The 16,769-nt window shown below is 59.7% G+C and overlaps 1 protein-coding gene across 50 annotated transcripts in view; it reads left to right on the forward strand.

The window, feature by feature from the left end:
• PHLDB1 (pleckstrin homology like domain family B member 1) overlaps positions 1-16,769 on the forward strand; it is a 44,628-nt gene that overhangs the window by 15,112 nt on the left and 12,747 nt on the right. For 6 of the 50 annotated variants that reach the window (XR_011647624.1, XR_011647623.1, XR_011647625.1 and 3 more), the window contains exons 6-18: positions 727-2,078; positions 4,519-4,800; positions 5,212-5,352; positions 5,493-5,630; positions 8,180-8,308; positions 8,681-8,836; positions 11,732-11,842; positions 12,009-12,098; positions 12,669-12,812; positions 14,245-14,418; positions 14,874-15,014; positions 16,330-16,470; positions 16,619-16,721. Coding sequence is in view for 34 of the 50 variants with exons in the window: in XM_058289130.2 (XP_058145113.1) it covers positions 727-2,078; positions 4,519-4,800; positions 5,212-5,352; positions 5,493-5,630; positions 8,180-8,308; positions 8,681-8,836; positions 11,732-11,842; positions 12,009-12,098; positions 12,669-12,812; positions 14,245-14,418; positions 14,874-15,014; positions 16,330-16,470; positions 16,619-16,721 (3,102 nt within the window). In the remaining 16 variants the exon portion in view is untranslated. The remainder of the gene's footprint in view (positions 1-726; positions 2,079-4,518; positions 4,801-5,211; positions 5,353-5,492; positions 5,631-8,179; positions 8,309-8,680; positions 8,837-11,731; positions 11,843-12,008; positions 12,099-12,668; positions 12,813-14,244; positions 14,419-14,873; positions 15,015-16,329; positions 16,471-16,618; positions 16,722-16,769) is intronic. The other 44 variants (XR_011647627.1, XR_011647626.1, XM_058289151.1 and 41 more) reach the window with 15 other exon arrangements.

The following is a 16,769-nucleotide window of genomic DNA, read 5'->3' on the forward strand; positions in this document are numbered from 1 at the left end:
TTAATTTTACCCTTCCCTTCCCAGCCTCGTCAAGCTGCTTGGGGGCAGTGATTGCAGGGACTCCTGTTGGTTGACTAGGGTTGTGACAGGGCAGAGGCAGGCCCTTGCTGACGTGTCTTAATGGGATAATTGGCAGCACTGAGCTGCACCTAGTTGCTGGCCAGCCTGACTTCCAGGAACCAGCCATTAACACCAGACCCCTCCCCTGTCTCTGATTGGACAAAGCGGTGCAGCACAGCCCCTGGCCCAGCCCCGGAGGCTTTGTTTTATTTTCTGGGCCTCTGGCTGCTGTAGTGGGAGGCCCTGATAGCCCCTTAGACTGGGAGCCCTGGGAACCTCTGGCCAGCTCCACGGCAGGCGCCCATCCCCTTTGCATGATGTCCCCCTGCCCTTCTGAGGGGGTTGGGGAAACCAAGGCAGAGGAGGAGCCTAGTCTTGGGGTGAGTCCAGCATCATTGCTAGCCCTAAGTCATAAAACAGCCAGGAGGGCTCTGCCCACCCTTTTGCTTTTCAGAAGAGGAAACTGAGGTGCACTGAGCAAGTGACTTGGTCAGGTTGCACACAGCAGGTCGGCGGCAAAGCTGGTGCCAGACCCAGATCTCCTGGTTTCTCCAGAGCTTTTGCAGCTACACCATGCTAGGAGGAGGGGGAGCCCCTACTTTTGTCCATATGCAGATCCCCAAAGTCAAAGACCAGGGCCTAAGGCCGCTTTGCTCTTTCCTTCAGCAGAATCAGAAAGCCTGGTCAATGGGAACCACACCCCACAGTCGTCTGCCACCCGGGGACCCTCGGCGTGTGGCAGCCACAGCTCCCTGGTGAGCTCTATTGAGAAGGATCTGCAGGAAATCATGGACTCACTGGTGCTAGAGGACCCCGCAGCCCCTGGCAAGAAGCCTGCGGCAACCTCCCCACTGTCGCCGATAGCTAATGGTGGACGCTACCTGCTGTCCCCTCCAACCAGCCCCGGTGCCATGTCTGTGGGCTCCAGCTATGACAACACCTCTCCAGCCTTCTCTCCACTCTCCTCACCAGCCAGCAGTGGAAGCTGTGCCAGCCACTCTCCCAGCGGGCAGGAGCCAGGCCTTTCCGTGCCCCCACTGGTGCCCGCCCGCTCCTCCAGCTACCATCTGGCCCTGCAGCCCCCACAGTCCCGTCCAAGCGGTGCCCGCTCCTCTGAGAGCCCCCGTCTGGGCAGGAAAGGGGGTCACGACAGGCCTCCCAGCCCTGGCCTCCGGGGTCTGCTGACAGACAGCCCTGCAGCTACTGTTTTGGCAGAGGCCCGCAGGGCCACCGAGAGCCCCCGGCTGGGTGGGCAGCTGCCTCTAGTGGCTGTTAGCCTGAGTGAGTACCCAGCTTCCGGTGCCCGCAGCCAACCCACCCCCATTCCTGGCAGCCCCAAGTTCCAGCCTCCAGTCCCTGCTCCTCGCAACAAGATTGGCACACTTCAGGACCGCCCTCCCAGCCCTTTCCGTGAGCCACCAGGAGCCGAGCGGGTGTTGACCACCAGCCCCTCACGCCAGCTGGTGGGCCGAACATTTTCAGATGGGTCAGCCACCCGCACCCTGCAGCCCCTGGAGAGTCCCCACCTGGGCCGGCGGGGCCTGGACAGCATGCGAGAACTCCCTCCCTTGAGCCCCTCTCTGTCCCGGCGGGCCCTCTCTCCTATGCCTGCCCGGACCACCCCAGATCCTAAGCTAACCAGGGAAGTGGCAGAGAGCCCCCGGCCCCGGCGCTGGGCAGCCCACGGGACGTCCCCAGAGGACTTCTCCCTGACGCTGGGTGGGCGGGGCCGGAGGACACGGAGCCCCTCGCCCACCCTGGGAGAGTCCCTGGCACCCCGCAAGGGCAGCTTCAGTGGCAGGCTGAGCCCGGCCTACAGTCTGGGCTCGCTGACTGGGGCTTCACCCCGTCAGAGTCCCCGTGCGCAGAGAAAGCTCTCCAGTGGGGACTTGCGGGTGCCCGTGACCCGCGAGCGGAAAAACAGCATCACGGAGATCAGCGACAATGAGGACGACCTCCTGGAGTACCATCGGCGCCAGCGCCAAGAGCGGCTCCGGGAGCAGGAGATGGAGAGGCTGGTGAGTGGTTGCCAGGCAGGCTGCCTGCTGTCCACGATGGGGTCTCTGCCAGGGCCTGGGCCGGCCAGCTGGCAGAGGAGAAGGACCCTTGGACAGGCCCTGGACCTCTCAGGCTCCCCCACCTCCATGGTACACCTTAATGACTGAGATTCTAGTGCCAAAAAAAACTTCCTTTGAAGTCTCTAAGGCCTTGTTTTAAATTTACGCTAATTGTAAAATTTATTTTATAGCACAGCCTTGCTCCCTCCCCCTGTGGTGCCTTCATTTGCTTGTTTGTTTTTGCTCATTATTTTGTGCTTGTTGTCTGCTCATTGTTTTGTTTTGTTTTTTCTCTTTCTTGTCTGTTTTACTGGAACCGAACCTGTGTGGGAGGTGGTGCTCAACTGCTTGAGCCACATCCACTCCCCAGCATTTGTTTTAATGTAAATATTAAGTTTGACGTTATTTACCTGAGCACACTGAAGCTCTAGGAAAGCACCGCATTTGTGGCGAAGTCCTGCTCCTCTCGGTTGGAGAAGCGTATCTCTGCCTGAGGACCAGAGACAGAAATGGGTTTGTGTGAGGTCACAGAACAAGTGCTGGCAGAGCAGGACTTGGAGCCCAGAACTCCTGTCTTTCTGACTCTGCCTGAGGCTTGTTCTTTAGAAAAGCCCCTGATTCGCTTTCTCACTTCTCCTTGACCTCTACAAATGGGCGGTCCCCCCTCGCTCTGCCTAAGGCAGGGCCATCTGGGAATGTGGGTGCAGGAAGAGGAGAGAACAGGGTGGGCAGCTGGGTGGTTGTGGCTGTGTGAGCCACGTGCATGCATTTGGGTGCAGGCAGGACCGGGTGTGGCTCTGGGCAGCTGTCCTGGAAATGGCATCTGGCGGGTGGGGGCCAGGATTCCCCAGATAGTGCAGGGAGCACAAGGGGCTCTGGGCAGTGTCTGCATGCTCGAGCACACATGCATGAGGAGAGTGGACTCTGCTCCCCCCTGTGCTCTCCACTGACAGCAGAGGAGGGAGGGGTGCTTGGAGGGTGGGAGGACAGGAACCCTGGGATTGGTTTGAGCAGGAGAGTCAGAGCTGAGGAGGTTTGTCTGTGGTCAGGGGGCAGTATTAAGGGGCCGGGGCAGATTGGGGTGAGGGTGTGGGACAGTGTGTTTGTACTGGATGGGGAGAAATGCTATACTTTCTCTTCCATATTTTTGTCTTGGCCCAGAAGAGAATGCTTGGTCCACCCTGAGGTCTCTTCCTGGAGAGGGCCAGTGAGCGTGGCACAGACAGAGTGGTGGGCCCAGTCCCTGCCCCCTAATTCTTCTATTCAGCCTCCCACCCCTACCCTCACCCACAAGCACACCCCTCACACCAGCCCTGACCTGCCCCAGCTGCCACTTTAAGCCCTGGAGGCTGCCTGCCCTGCCCCTCCCACTTCAAAGGGGCTGCTTATCTGGGTCCTGGGGCGGGGACACCAGCCCAACCTCCCGCGTGCTGAGGCTGGGCTCCCCCGTGGACTTTTTGCCATGGAACTGGGAAGGCGGGAGGGAAGCCCGGTAAGTGGGGGTCATGGCCAAACTGGAGGTGGGAGAGACCTGAGCAGGTGGAGGGAGCCTCCAGGTGTGGGGGTTGAGAGGGTGTGGGGGACACAGACCTGGCATGTCTGTATATCTTTCTGTCCCTTCCGAGGCCCCTGAGCAGTGGGTGGGAGGGTGTGGGGGGAAGGCAGGATCAAGTGGCCTGGCCTTCAAGGCCTGGCAGCCACCTGCCAGGGAGTTTCTGAGGACTGCTTAAGAGTGACCTGAGCTGAGGTGGGGGCAAGGAGGACTGTGTCTTGGGGTCTGCCTCACACCTCCATGAGTGTCTGCGGCTGGATGTGTACATGCTTCTGAGTGTTTTTTGTGTAAACCTGTGTGTTGGGTCCCTGTGGGCCCACAGATGTATTTTCCAGCCCACCTGACTGTAGGCTAGACCTGGTGTCTGGGTGTGCTGGGTTGGTGTGCATATTGTGTCCTGGTGATCTGTGAGGGTATGCTGTGTGTCAGTGCCAGTGGGGGAGTATCTCTGTGTGCCCTGTGCCCGTGGATCTGTGTGTCTGTGTCAGGAGCACCTGAGTATTTATCTGTATCTGGTTGTATGTCCTTCATGTACCAGTGTGTGTTCCTGTGTGTCCAAGAGGGAACCTATTGTGGGAGAGAGTGAGAAGGAGAGGAAACAGGAAGATAGGAGTGGCTGGCCACGTGGACAGGTGGCACAGCTGCCTGGTTCCTCATGCCCACTTGGGGCGTGCCCTCTTCCCTCTGCCTCTCTCAGACCTTAGGGTTGGGACTCTGACCTAATGCTAAGCCCTGAGCCCCTAGTGTCCTCGTTCCCCCTCCTGCCAGGACACTGCCTGCCTCTAGCCTTGCCAGGACCTGGCCTTGTCCCCCTCACATCCTGCCCCCTCCTCCCCACCCCTCTTGCAGGAACGCCAGCGCCTGGAGACCATCCTGAATCTGTGTGCTGAGTACAGTCGGGCTGACGGGGGCCCTGAGGCCGGGGAGCTGCCCAGCATTGGGGAGGCCACCGCAGCATTGGCACTGGCAGGCCGGAGGCCCTCCAGGGGCCTGGCAGGGGTTATTGGGGCCACTGGGCGGAGCAGCGAAGAGCCTGGAGGTGCCAGTCAACGCTTGTGGGAGAGTGTGGAACGCTCAGATGAGGAAAATCTCAAGGAGGAGTGCAGCAGCACTGAGAGCACACAGCAAGAGGTGGGACGAGGTGGAGGGAGGGCAGGGCAAGGGGCCTAGGGCTGGGGTCGGGCCTGCTAGGAGGCAGAGGAGGCTGGTGTGGGAGGCCAGGGCCCAGTGAGGATGAGATGACAGCCGTATCAAGTTTGGGAAGAGAGTGAGTACTAGAGGTATAGAAATGGGGAGACAAGGGAGTTTCCCAAACTATAAATATGCTTTATGTTGGCCTTTCCTTGGGGCCCCATACAGGCCTCCATTTAATGGTGAAGCTTTATTCCTTTTAGCCGAGCCCTTATTGCTCCCCTGGGGGGAATTTGCCTCCTATCTCAGTCCAGCTACCCCTTCCAAGTGCCCTTAGGAATGGGGCTCCAGTCTCAGTCTGATCCGGGAAGGCTCTAGGCTTTCCCAGCTAGTGGCTTCCCTGTCCTCCAGCATGAAGACGCACCTGGCACCAAGCTCCAGGGAGAGGTGCTGGCCCTGGAAGAGGAGCGGGCTCGGGTGCTGGGCCGAGTGGAACAGCTCAAAGTCCGTGTGAAGGAGCTGGAGCAGCAGCTGCAGGAGTCCGCCCGAGAGGTGAGCTGTGAGGGCCCTGGCCAACGCCCCACAGGCAGAGGGAAGGGTCCTAAGAGGGGCCTGTGTGAGGGGTGTCAGAGAGGGCCTGAGTCCAGCTGCCTTGACTGGCCTGGACATGGGCCCCATGTCTTTTCCCACAGGCTGAAATGGAGCGGGCACTTCTGCAGGGGGAAAGGGAGGCAGAGTGGGCTCTGCTGCAGAAGGAGCAGAAGGCGGCAGATCAGCTGCAGGAGAAACTAGTGGCCTTGGAGTCGGGCATCCAAAAGGAAAGGGACAAGGTAACCCACAGCTGGCCTGGTCCAGTGCTGGGTACCACTGGCCTGGGAGAGGAGGAAATGCCTACTCTGGGGTCCCTCACCCTGTCTACCCTGTAGACCAGGAGGTCTCTGTGCCCCTCCAGGGGCAGGGGACCTTGTCCTCTGCAGAAGGTACCAGCTCGAGGGTACTGCCAGGGGCTGGGCTGGTGTTGGGGGCTCCTCTGTCTGGTTCTCTGTGCTCCCTCTGGGTGTCTGGGTACCTGCCATTCTGGTCCCTTCATGGCCCTTCTAGGAAGTGCCAAGGCCCCTTCTTGGGCAGTGGGCACTGCCTGAGGGCACTAGTGTGGTTCCGGTTTGGTTTTCACCATCTGGAGAAGGTCTCCCTTCAAGCATGACTCAGGCGTTCAGGACGTGGTCTTTGGGAGATGGCCCTCAGGCATCTGCTTCCCCTGAGCCTCCAGGATCTGCAGCCTCCATTCCAGATGGTCCCAGCTCCTGCCCCTGCCCCTTTCAGATTTTGTGCCACCCTGCAGGGGCCGCTCTGTCCCACAGGGGCCGTGCCAGCCATGCCCAAGATGCCCAACAACGTGCCAAAAGCTCTGAAGTGGAGAGAGGCCATCTATTTCTGGATTTGACAGTATTTTTTCCAAGAATTTAATTTTCCTGCTGGATTTTTTGAGAGGATCTTTTCTCTGCCCTCAATTTTGAAGCTCTTAAAAATTCTTTGACCCTTGGTTTTTTGGAGCTTTGGCTCTGGCCCCCAAAACCACACTCCCAAATTCTGTGCCAGATTAACTTCACGCTTGCCAGCCAGGCCTGCACTAACTCCCCTCCTCCTTCTAATCACTGTCCCAGGCTCTCTGCATGCCCCTAACTGCCAGTGCCTCCCAGGCAGGGCTGGGCAATGCCTGCCCCCGCACTAACTCATGGGCACCTCTGAGCCTCTCCCCTCTAATGCTGCCACTGCCGCCTTTTCTTGGTGGGGGACCCCAGGGTTTTGATCAGAGAGGAGCAGACTGGGGTCACAGCTCAACCCTCCCGATTGGGGCATTGGCAGGAGGGGTGCAGCACTGGAGGAAATGCTTAGCCGAGGGGCTCCTTCCATTTGGAGAATCCTGGGCTGCTGCCTCCACAGAAGGTTGGCAGTTTTCTGCACAGCAGGGAGAGGCAGGCTGTCCTCTAACCACCCCCACACACCCTCAGCCTCCTGCCTTCCCCCTTGGGCCAGAGGGGTTTGGAGGTCTGGCTGTGGTGGCATGGCCCGTGGGGGGCTTGGACAGGAGCTTTCTGCCAACACAGTGTCAGCCCTTCTTGGCTCTCCCCCCAGCTTCCCAAATCAGATACCCCAACCAGAGGGTGGGACTGGGTAGGCCTCCCCCTGCCCGTGAACCACCCAGAACCCAGGATGGGGAAGTGCCAGGACCCCAGGCACTCTTCGGGTGGAGGGGTGGGTGGGAGCTGGGGAGACAGGGGTCAGCATAGGTGCTTACTCCTGGGGGTGAGCTCAGCTGTTCAGAAGGCACTTGCCCAACCTCATCTCTCACAGAGCTGGGATTGCCATAGGCCTAGATTTTGCCTTCTCCCTAAGCCCAGTTCTTTGAGGTGGCAGGGGTGACGGTGCGGGTGATGGCGGCACTGGTGGAGGTTCACTCAGCTTCCCTCCCCAGCCCCCAGTCCGTGGCCCCACTCTGGCTTGGGAATCAGTAATCACAGTTCTCCTCTGCCTGTCCTCCGGAGGGTGACTCACCAACTCCTCCCCTCGGCCCCTTCCCGCCCTCAGAGGTGTCATCTCGCCCCAGACAGAGCCATCCACCTCCGCTCTGTACCCACTCCTGGGGCTCCTGTTACCATGGCAACGGCCTAACTAATTGCAACCCTCATCCCTTCGAGGTTGGCCTGCTGTGCCAGCCCCCACCCCTACCATGGGTAGGAGGGGAGGGCGGCCGGCCGCAGGGGCTGGGCTGGGGTCCCCTCCGCTGCATTGCTGTTGCTTTAACATCCTCACCTCCTGATTCACCCCCTGCCCCTGGATTTAACCCTCACCATCCTTACCCTTTTCCCCAAGGTTGAATTTTGGTCTCTGGGTAGCGAAAGAGGGGGGAGGAAGAAGAGCTAAAGGTTCCATGGTTGTGATGTGGAACCGGCTTTGGCCTTGTCTGGCTCCGTCAGGAAACGACCGGAGGGTCTTAGGACCTACCCCCTTCTGGCTGAAGGGACTCCAAGAGACCAGAATTTCTGCCTTGCACCCTCTCCCCTGTTACTCCATCCTGCACCTCTCGGGTCCTGTCCTGACCCCTCCACCCCTTGCCTCCAGCCTCGAGTTCTTTACCTCTTTCCCCCTGCCTCACCTTCCCTTTCTATTCTTTTCTGCCTCATCTCGCGTTTATTCCCTTTTCCACACTTCCTCCTACCCCGCCCCCGCCTCTCCGGCCCCGCCCCCGCCTCTCCGGCCCCGCCCCGCGCCTCTCCGGCCCCGCCCCGCGCCTCCGCGCCCCGCCCCCGCGGCCCGAGTTGAGGAGTGTGTGTTCTCTCTCCCCTGTGCCCCGCCCCCTGCCCCTCCCGCCGAGCAGGAGAGGGCGGAGCTGGCCGCGGGACGGAGGCACCTGGAGGCCCACCAGGCGCTGTACGCCGAGCTCCAGACGCAGCTCGATAACTGCCCCGAGTCAGTGCGGGAACAGTTACAGGAGCAGCTGAGAAGGGTCAGTTTCACCAGCACCCCCTGCCCCGGCCCCCGCGGGCCACGCGCCCAAGAGAGAAGAAAGGAGCGCGGTGGGACGGGACCACCTGGCCCCTGCAGTACCTGCCGGACACCAGGGTCGGTGCTGAGGCTTGGAGGGGACTGGGATGGGCTGGAGGGGGGGGTCAGTCCTCTCCTTCCTGCAGCTGCTCCGGGGCAGTGATGCCAGTGAAAGGAGCAAAGCCAAGCGGAGGAGAGGGGCCTGGGTGGGGGCAGGTTCCTTCCCCAGTCCCCCAGGCCCAGCCCCCCCAGAACCCACATCTCTGATGCCTGGCCTTCCAGGCCCGGAGTGGCATTGTGAGCACTGCAACCCCTTTTGTCACTGTCGTTCAAGGAGGCAGAGGCCCTGGAGACGGAGACAAAGCTCTTTGAGGACCTGGAGTTCCAGCAGCTGGAGCGGGAGAGCCGCGTGGAGGAGGAGCGTGAGCTGGCCGGGCAGGGGCTGCTGCGGAGCAAGGCCGAGCTGCACCGCAGCATCGCCAAGAGGAAGGTGGGCCCCCGCCCCCGCCAGGCTGCAGCTGATGACTTGGGTTGCAGACCCAGTCCATGTCCTCACACAAGTTTATTTCACCTTTCTGAGCCTCAGTTTCTTCTGCTGTAAGATGAAGACTCAACAGCACTCTCCTCTGCGGGCTGTAGGGAGGGTAAATGAGCGGACATCTGTGAAGTACGTAGGATATGATGGCAGTAGGCACTCTGCCAACCACAGCTGCTGTTAGACCCCCTGACTCCCCTCAGTCTTCCAGTGCAAAGGAGATTCAGCTCACATGCTGAGCTGGGCATTGTCTGGGCAGGGAGGTGAAAGATGGAGGAGGAGGCCAGGAAGGAGGCTTCCTCCTGCCCTTGGAGAGCTCTCTGATGGAAGTGCTGGGACCGATCAGAATCTGGTATTAGATCTAGAAAGAGCATCCATCTCAGTTCCAGCCCTGGCTCAGTGCTGGCTTGACTAAGACCGTTCACGGTTGTCTGAGATATAAAACAAGGGAGCTGGTTGTCCTGGCTGGGCATCCGTGGTTGTTTGCTTCTCACCTTGGCCAGACTGGGCACAGAAACTGACCAGATGATGGGGCAGGTGTGTGTGTGTGTGGGGAGTGGGGAGTTCAAGTCAGGGGAGGCTCCCTGGAGGAGGCTCACAGAAAGCAAGGGTAGGGAGATGTGGGGGAGGAGAATGGGAAGGATGGCCTGGGTGCCCCCTGCCCTGTGGCTGAGCCATGCATGTTCCTGAACACACATGCCTGCGTGTGCAGTTTGCCTGGCAGGACTGAGTATGTGGACGGTGAGGGAAGTGAGATGGGGGAGGGGAGTAAAAGAGTAAGTTGGAGAATGGACATCTAGCCTGAGTTTGGGGGTGAGTGGGGAGCCCCTGAAATTTCCCCAGTGTCCAGATCCCTTGCTGCTCCCCCTGAGCTCTTCTTCCTCACAAATGCATCAGATGTGAGGCTGATGAAAGGAAGAAAACTGACATTCCTAAGCACTGGGGTGTGTTCCCAGTTGGCTCATGCCGTCCTTGCGATGCTGTCAGGTGGCAGGTAGGGATAACCTGACAGGCAAGAAAACTAGGGTGCAGAGAAGCTACATGTTTGCCCCACGCCTCCTAGCTTGTAAACTTCAGGGTCAGAATTGGACCCCGCCCCCGGGGCTACTTGGCCAAGCCGGTGTTCCTTCCACGTACTGCACTGGCGCGTGGGCTAGCCCTTCTCTGGCCTTTTTCTTTCCTTCTTGAGGGGGTTCAGCGGGAGCCTAGTGAGCCAGTCCTGGTGGGTACGAGCTCCAGGGGGCTTGGGAGGGGTCAGCCGCAGTGGACTCCTGTTCCCTCTTCCCACACTCTCCTCAGCCGCTAGGACCCAGGGATCGCTTGCTTCCCCACACTCTTCCTCACAAGCCCTGCCCAGCATCTGTTCCCTGGCCCCCAGCGTCCCTCACAGGTTCTGTATGCCCTGGTGCCCCGTATTCCTCTGTCCTCTCCATTTTGGTCCTGGGTGGTTCAGAGGATGGGCCTAGGCATTCGGTAGATCTTGCTCTAGGCCTAGCCTGTACCACTTACTAGCTCCCAGCAGGTTAATGTCCACATCTGTGAAATGGGTATAAAGGCATCTGCCCTCATAAGACTGTGGTGGGGATTAAACAAGGGAACAAGTGCCCAGCTGCCCAGGCTCTTAGTAAGTGGAAGCTCTTGCTGTAAGGATCACCGCCTTTACTGCCTGGCCTGCTTGTCTTCACTGGGGCTGACCCCAGATTTAGGATAGCTCTCTTCTTCGTAACTTCCCTCCCTCATATCTTGTTCCTGAGGGTGGTGGCTTAAGGCCACCTCTTTCAGGAAGCCCTCCTGGCATTAACCCAGCTCATCCTGCCCAGCCCCCATTCTTCCTCCTCACTTATTAGTCTTTTCGTTTCCTTTTAGCACACGATGGTTGAACCCTTTCCTGTGCCAGATTCTGTGCTAAGGCCTGTTGGGGATATGGAGACCTAAAGGACACCAATCCTGCCGTTGGATCTTAGGGGTGGGATGGGGAGGGCAGGGGAGACAGCTAGAGCCACAAGTGACAATAATACAAGGCAGATGGTGACACGAGATAAAAGAAGCTCATGGAGCAAAGAAACTGAGCGGGGATCAGGGAAGGCCTTGGAGAGGAGGTGGCATTAGGACTGGTTTGGAGGACAGGCAAGCGCTTGGAGGGTGGGTAAGACGTGGCCCTTCTGGGCTGAGGGAACAGCCCTCGGAAAGCCTGGGCGTGTACGCTGCATGGCACCTGGCTGAGCTGAGAGAACGGGAGGGCTGAGGGCGGGCAGGGGTGCCGAAGTGCAGGACCAGTTACGGGGGCGCTCGAAGGCTGGTCGTGCTGTATCCTGTGGGCAGTGAGATGCTGTTGAAAGTTTTTGAGGTGAGGAGTGACGTGATCTTACTTTGGATTTTAAAAAATTATGCAAGTTAAATAGATTCTTTCTAGAAAGATTAAAAAAGTCAGATAAGAAAAAAAACACAAACCAGGTTCAGATGTCATTTTAGGAAGGTACTGAGACCGCAGGCAGGAGACTGGTGAAAAAGTCTCAGGCAGGAAAGCAGAGGGCCTGGACTTGAAAGGTGCAGTGGGGCTAGAGTGGGGCAGAAAGAAACGTTCAGGGAGAACAGCTTTGGACCCAATGGCAGTGGGAATGGAGGAGGGAGGCGGCAGGGGTTTGAGTCCCAGCTGGTGGGCCTGGTGGTCCAGGGGTCTCTGGTGGAGAGAGGGAAGGGGGTGAGGAGAGGAGCCCACCAGGCAGTGTTCCTGGGGCGAGTTGGAGCCAAGCAGAGTCCGGTGGAGTCCCTTCACCTAAGCACAGGGCGTCACTGGGCAGGAGCCGGCCTCTCCCCCCAGGGCCTGACCCACCCCCCTGTCTCCTCCAGGAGCGCCTGGTAGTTCTGGACAGTCAGGCTGGGCAGATCCGGGCCCAGGCCGTGCAAGAGTCAGAGCGCCTGGCCCGGGACAAGAATGCCTCCCTGCAGCTGCTGCAGAAGGTAGCCTCGGTCACGTTGGCGTGGGAGGGGGTGGGCTGATGGGGGAGGGGGTGCAGGGGGGTTGGAGCAGAGGTCTCCCAGCCATGGGGGCCCCCTGCTCACGCAGTTGCCTCTCCTGCCGGCCCTCCCACCTCTCTCTGACTTCCTACCACTCTGGGCTTTGCAGGAGAAGGAGAAACTGACTATGCTGGAAAGACGATACCACTCCCTCACAGGGGGAAGGCCTTTCCCAAAGACCACTTCGACCCTCAAAGAGGTAGTGTGGTTGGGTCAGCCCTGACTTCAGGCGTGAGGGGTGTCCCGGGAAGCTTTGGACCAGTGCATGAGGATGGGACATCTTGAATTGAAGAGATTTGCATAGGAATGGCCCTAAGGTCTGAGATGTGACCCTCTGTGGCTACCAGCTGCTGCTTTTCAGTTGCGTTTCTGGTTCCCAGGAGTCCACTGGTCATGTCACCATGGGTGGCTGAATTTATCTGGCGAGGCTTGGGGACATGGGTGGGGTGGGGACTGCTTGGAGGTTTGGTCAGACCTGGGCTAGGCCAGGTAGACCCACCTTGAGGGGAGCTTGGGGATCTAGGGGTCCCGTGCTTGGGGTCTCGTGGGCTTCAGTCTGGAGCCAGGCTCTTGGCTCAGAAGTGGGCCTGGAGGCCCCATAAGCCATTCTTCCCCAAGTCTGTGCTGCCTGATGTGTGAGCTCCAGCTAGGACAGGCCCAGTTTCCTGGCCTCTTTCCCTTCCTCCCTCTCTGCACAAGCCCTTTAGGCTGGTGGGGTGGCTGGGCTGGGTGGGAGGGCTGAGGCCCTCACCGCATCCCCTCTCTGTAGGCTGAGCTGCTCGCCTCCGGGTCCTCAGAGCTGGGCCTGGCAGCTGAGGCTCTGGACCCGTTCCTGGGGTCTTCTCAGGCTGGGGCCTCCTCTGTCCCCTTAATCCCACCTGCTTCCACTCAGCTCTGCCCCAAAGCGCAAGAGGTAATCACAGCTCACTCCCTGTGTGCTCTGCTGTGCCCTCTGCCTGCCTGCTGAGCTTCTGCCTCCAGCTCCTTCCCAGGGCCTACTGAAGGGGCGTGGCCATAGTCCCAGGATCCGGGAGGGTTTGTGTGTGTGCTGTCCCGCGTTATCTAGGGTGTCTGGGCAGCCCATGCATAATGACAGTGTCTTTGCATATTAATTTGCATGTATTCTGCATGGTGTTCACTAGTTCCCACAACACACTGGTCCTTCCTAGCCCACTTGCTTTTCCCATGATCCCTGGAGCACATCTCTGGAGCTAGGCCTGGAGGAGCACCCGTGGGGCAGGCTCAGGATACTGTACTTCAATTCCACACCCATTTTGGAGGGCCTCCCATGCCCCCAACGTCCCTCAGCAGTTGAAGGACATGTGATGAATGTGACAGTCCCTGGCCTCCAGCCCACAATCTAGTGGGGGTTGGTATCAGCACCTTTCCAAGTACTAACGCTTGGGCAGTGGGCCCAGTTTCCTTTCTCAGGACCCATCTTGCTCAGGCCCTAGTGGTGCCGCCTCCCCAGCCCACATTCCCAGCTCTTGCCCTGGTAGGTGGGGTGCAGGGGGATCCTGGGAATGATGTACTGATGCTCGATGCTGCATGCGAATCCCGCACTGGGATGCCCAGGGGCTGGAGAGAGGCGGGGCCCTGGAAGTTGGGTTCTGATTCTTAAGGGACTCTTGGAAGCCCCTCCCTCAGATCTTCCTGTGCCCCCCACCCAGGGAAAAAGTGATGGGCCTATTAGGGTCTGCCTGGGGCAGGGACCAGGTACCAAGGCTGCCCCCACAGCTCTGTGCAGCCTTTGTGGCCAGCTGAGCTCCTCACCCCTGCTCTGGATTTTATGTTGACATGGAGTGATGGTCGTGTGGCCTGGCGTGGAGTTTGGGGTGTTGGGTACCTGGTTGAACCCTGTTAACCTCTTCTCTGCCCATCCCACCCCATTCCACCGGGTGCCCTAGGAGTATGTGAGCCTGGCAGAGGTTCTCCAGCTGTGCCCCCGCTTGGACCCCTATGCTTCTGCCTCCTCCCCTGGCGCACTCGCCCAGCCCCTGCCTGATAGTGAGGTACCAGCTACCGAGTGTGCCCACCTATGCCCAAGGGCCTCCTTGTGGGTACCCTAGTCTGCCCCTCAGGGGTGGGGTGGGGAAATATGGGGGGCTGGGAGTGGTTTCCTCTCCTCTTCCCCAGGGCCCCGGGAGCTCTCCGCAGCTCCCAATGGCTCAAGGAGGGCTAGGCCCTGTGCTCTAGATGAGGGCATCGTGCCCAGAGGACTCCTGCTCTCCCAGCCTCTGCAAGCTGCCTCTGCTCTGAGCTTCCTACCCTGGGCAGGGCCACCTCTTGGGTGCCAGTTCTGTTGACGTCTTGTATTCCCTCCTGCGTCCTGGCCTTCCCCCAAGTACGTGACACTTGAGCAGCTAAAGGCGACATGGGGTACCTCACCCGTGCCCCCAGCCCCTGCACCAGGCCTGCTTCCCTGGGCCTCTGTCTCCCGGGACCTGGTCCCCACCACCTGCCTTCCTCCTGTGCTGCCCTCCTCTTCTTCCTCTACTTCCGCGGTGCCTTCACCCAAGGTTGGTCATCTGTGTGTTCTTGCCACCCTGCCCCACTCCCAATTGGCCCTGTCTGTGTGTTTTGCCCCTGCTCACCGGCTTCTCAACTCTCGGCCAGCCAAGGGTGCTTAGTGCCGTGGGCTCGGGCTGGCTGGCATCCTGCTGGCACAGCATGTGTCGATGGTCTGGGAGATGTGCCCCGACGGTTTCCCTTTGCCCTCAGCACATTCACAGCAACTGTTTGCTCACTGTTTATCTCTTCCCTCTCTTTATGTTCTCTCTTCTCCCTTCCTTCTTTCCCTTCTCCCCTCACCCTCCTGCCCATTTCCCTGATACGGCCTTCCTTCACCCCTCCTCTAACATCCTCCTTTCTTCCTCTGGCCTCCCTTTTCCCCTCTTTTCCTTTTCCGTATCCTCACCTTTGCTCTCCATCCTTCCCCTCCTGTCCTCCCTGTTCCTCCCCACACCCCCTCCAGATGGAGAAGCTGCTGCTCCCTGCTGTAGACTTAGAGCAGTGGTACCAGGAGCTGATGGCCGGGCTGGGGGCTGGCCCCGCTGCCGCCTCCCCTCGCTCCTCCCCCCCGCCTCTGCCTGCCAAAGCTTCCCGCCAGCTGCAGGTAACCCCTTCCTCTTTGCCCACCCTCTCAGGCCTTGCTCCTTTCTGCTCTGAATACCGTTTGCCAGTCCCTCGGCTACACAGCACCACTTTGGGTGGTAGGGGTCAGCCTGGCCAGGGTGACAAAGGCCTCTGGACTCAGAGGACAGCAGAGAGGGTCTCCCCACAGCAGCCGTCCTGGCAGCCTCCGGAGTCCCGGGTGATTTAGCTGTCCACTGGAGGGGGCATCTGAGCAGTGTTCAGGTTGGAAGCTGTTTGACGCTTCTTGCTAGGTGAGGCCAGGCAGGCTCCCTGGCTGTGGACCTCTCTTTCCTTGGCAGCCCCCCACCCCAAAACTCTCATTCTGTCTGGGACCCTCACATGCTTTTGGGCCTGTCACAACTACAACTAGTGTGTCCTGGGAGAACTGCCAGCGTTTTGCTCTCCAGGTCTCCCCAGGATTGACACTTGAGGGGCAGGACAGAGGGGACAAAGACCCTTGAAGTGAGAGCTCTGAGGACATGCCCCAGCCCCCTCAGCTGCCCAGGCAGGCTTGGGCCTCCCTGAGCCTGCAGCAAGCTGCTGACCGTGGTGGCAGAGAGGTGCTCGGACAGTCTACGATCCCACCACCGAAGACCTGCTCCTTGAGGGACGGCACTGCATAGCTCTGGCCTCAGCTGAATGCTGTGGGAGGATGTGATTCATATAGCATGTGTGGTGCCTCTACTTTGTGCTCAGCTGGTTAGCCTTTCACCTGTTTGATTCTTTTAATCATCACCACAGGCCTTTGAGGAAGATGATGTTAAATCTCTTCTTACAGATCAAACACTGGGCCCAGAGAAGACAAGTGATCTTATCTTCATACAACTGGGCAGTAGCAGAGCCTACGCTGAAAGTCAGATTTCCTGACCCACAGACCATACTGCCCGAATGTCAGTGCTCCGAGGGAGCCTGGCAATTATTCATTCTAGCCCTACCCACTCCTTCCTTTTGCAGATAAGGAAGCCAAGGCCATGCAGCCTGTTAGTGGCAGAGCTGGGACCAGAAGGAACCCAGGCCTTCCTTCTGCTGGTGGGCCTTGCGCCTCTCTTCCCGATCTGAGGCCCAGGGCTGGGCCAGGGATTGGCCCAGGGAGGCCAGCACAGGAAGGAGGCTTGGCGGCTGCCAATAGTGTCTGTCCGTTGGGCTGGCACAGGAAGCTCAACGCTGCTGGCAGCTAGAGACAGACGGCCATCGAGGCCTGGTGCCAGGCAGCAGTTTGGATGCCTCAGGGTGGAGGTGGGGGTGGTGGCCAATGAGGGCCCCGGAGGTCACCGGGCAGCATCTCTTCCCTCCAGGTTTATCGCTCCAAGATGGATGGTGAGGTCACCAGCCCCTTGCCCCGGACCCGCAGTGGCCCCCTCCCCTCCTCCTCTGGCTCCTCCTCCTCCTCCTCCCAGCTCAGCGTGGCTACCCTGGGCCGGAGCCCGTCTCCGAAGGTCTGAGGACAGTGGGAGGGCTGCATGTGTGGTGGGGGTGGAGACGGAGCGCCCGTGACACCCTGCAGAGAGGCCACGGCCACCGGGGAAGCCTTGGGGGGAGGAGAGACTTCCGAGCCCCAGGCCCCAACGCCCCTCCCCTCCGCAGAGTGCGCTACTTGCCCAGAACGGCACGGGCAGCCTTCCTCGCAACCTGGCAGCCACGCTGCAGGACATCGAGACCAAGCGCCAGCTGGCCCTGCAGCAGAAGGGTGAGTGGCTGTAGTGCCAGCCCACCGGCCTCTCCATCTTTCCAGGGC

This window comes from Dasypus novemcinctus, chromosome 27, assembly GCF_030445035.2.
Source record: "Dasypus novemcinctus isolate mDasNov1 chromosome 27, mDasNov1.1.hap2, whole genome shotgun sequence".
Lineage (NCBI taxonomy): Eukaryota > Metazoa > Chordata > Mammalia > Cingulata > Dasypodidae > Dasypus > Dasypus novemcinctus.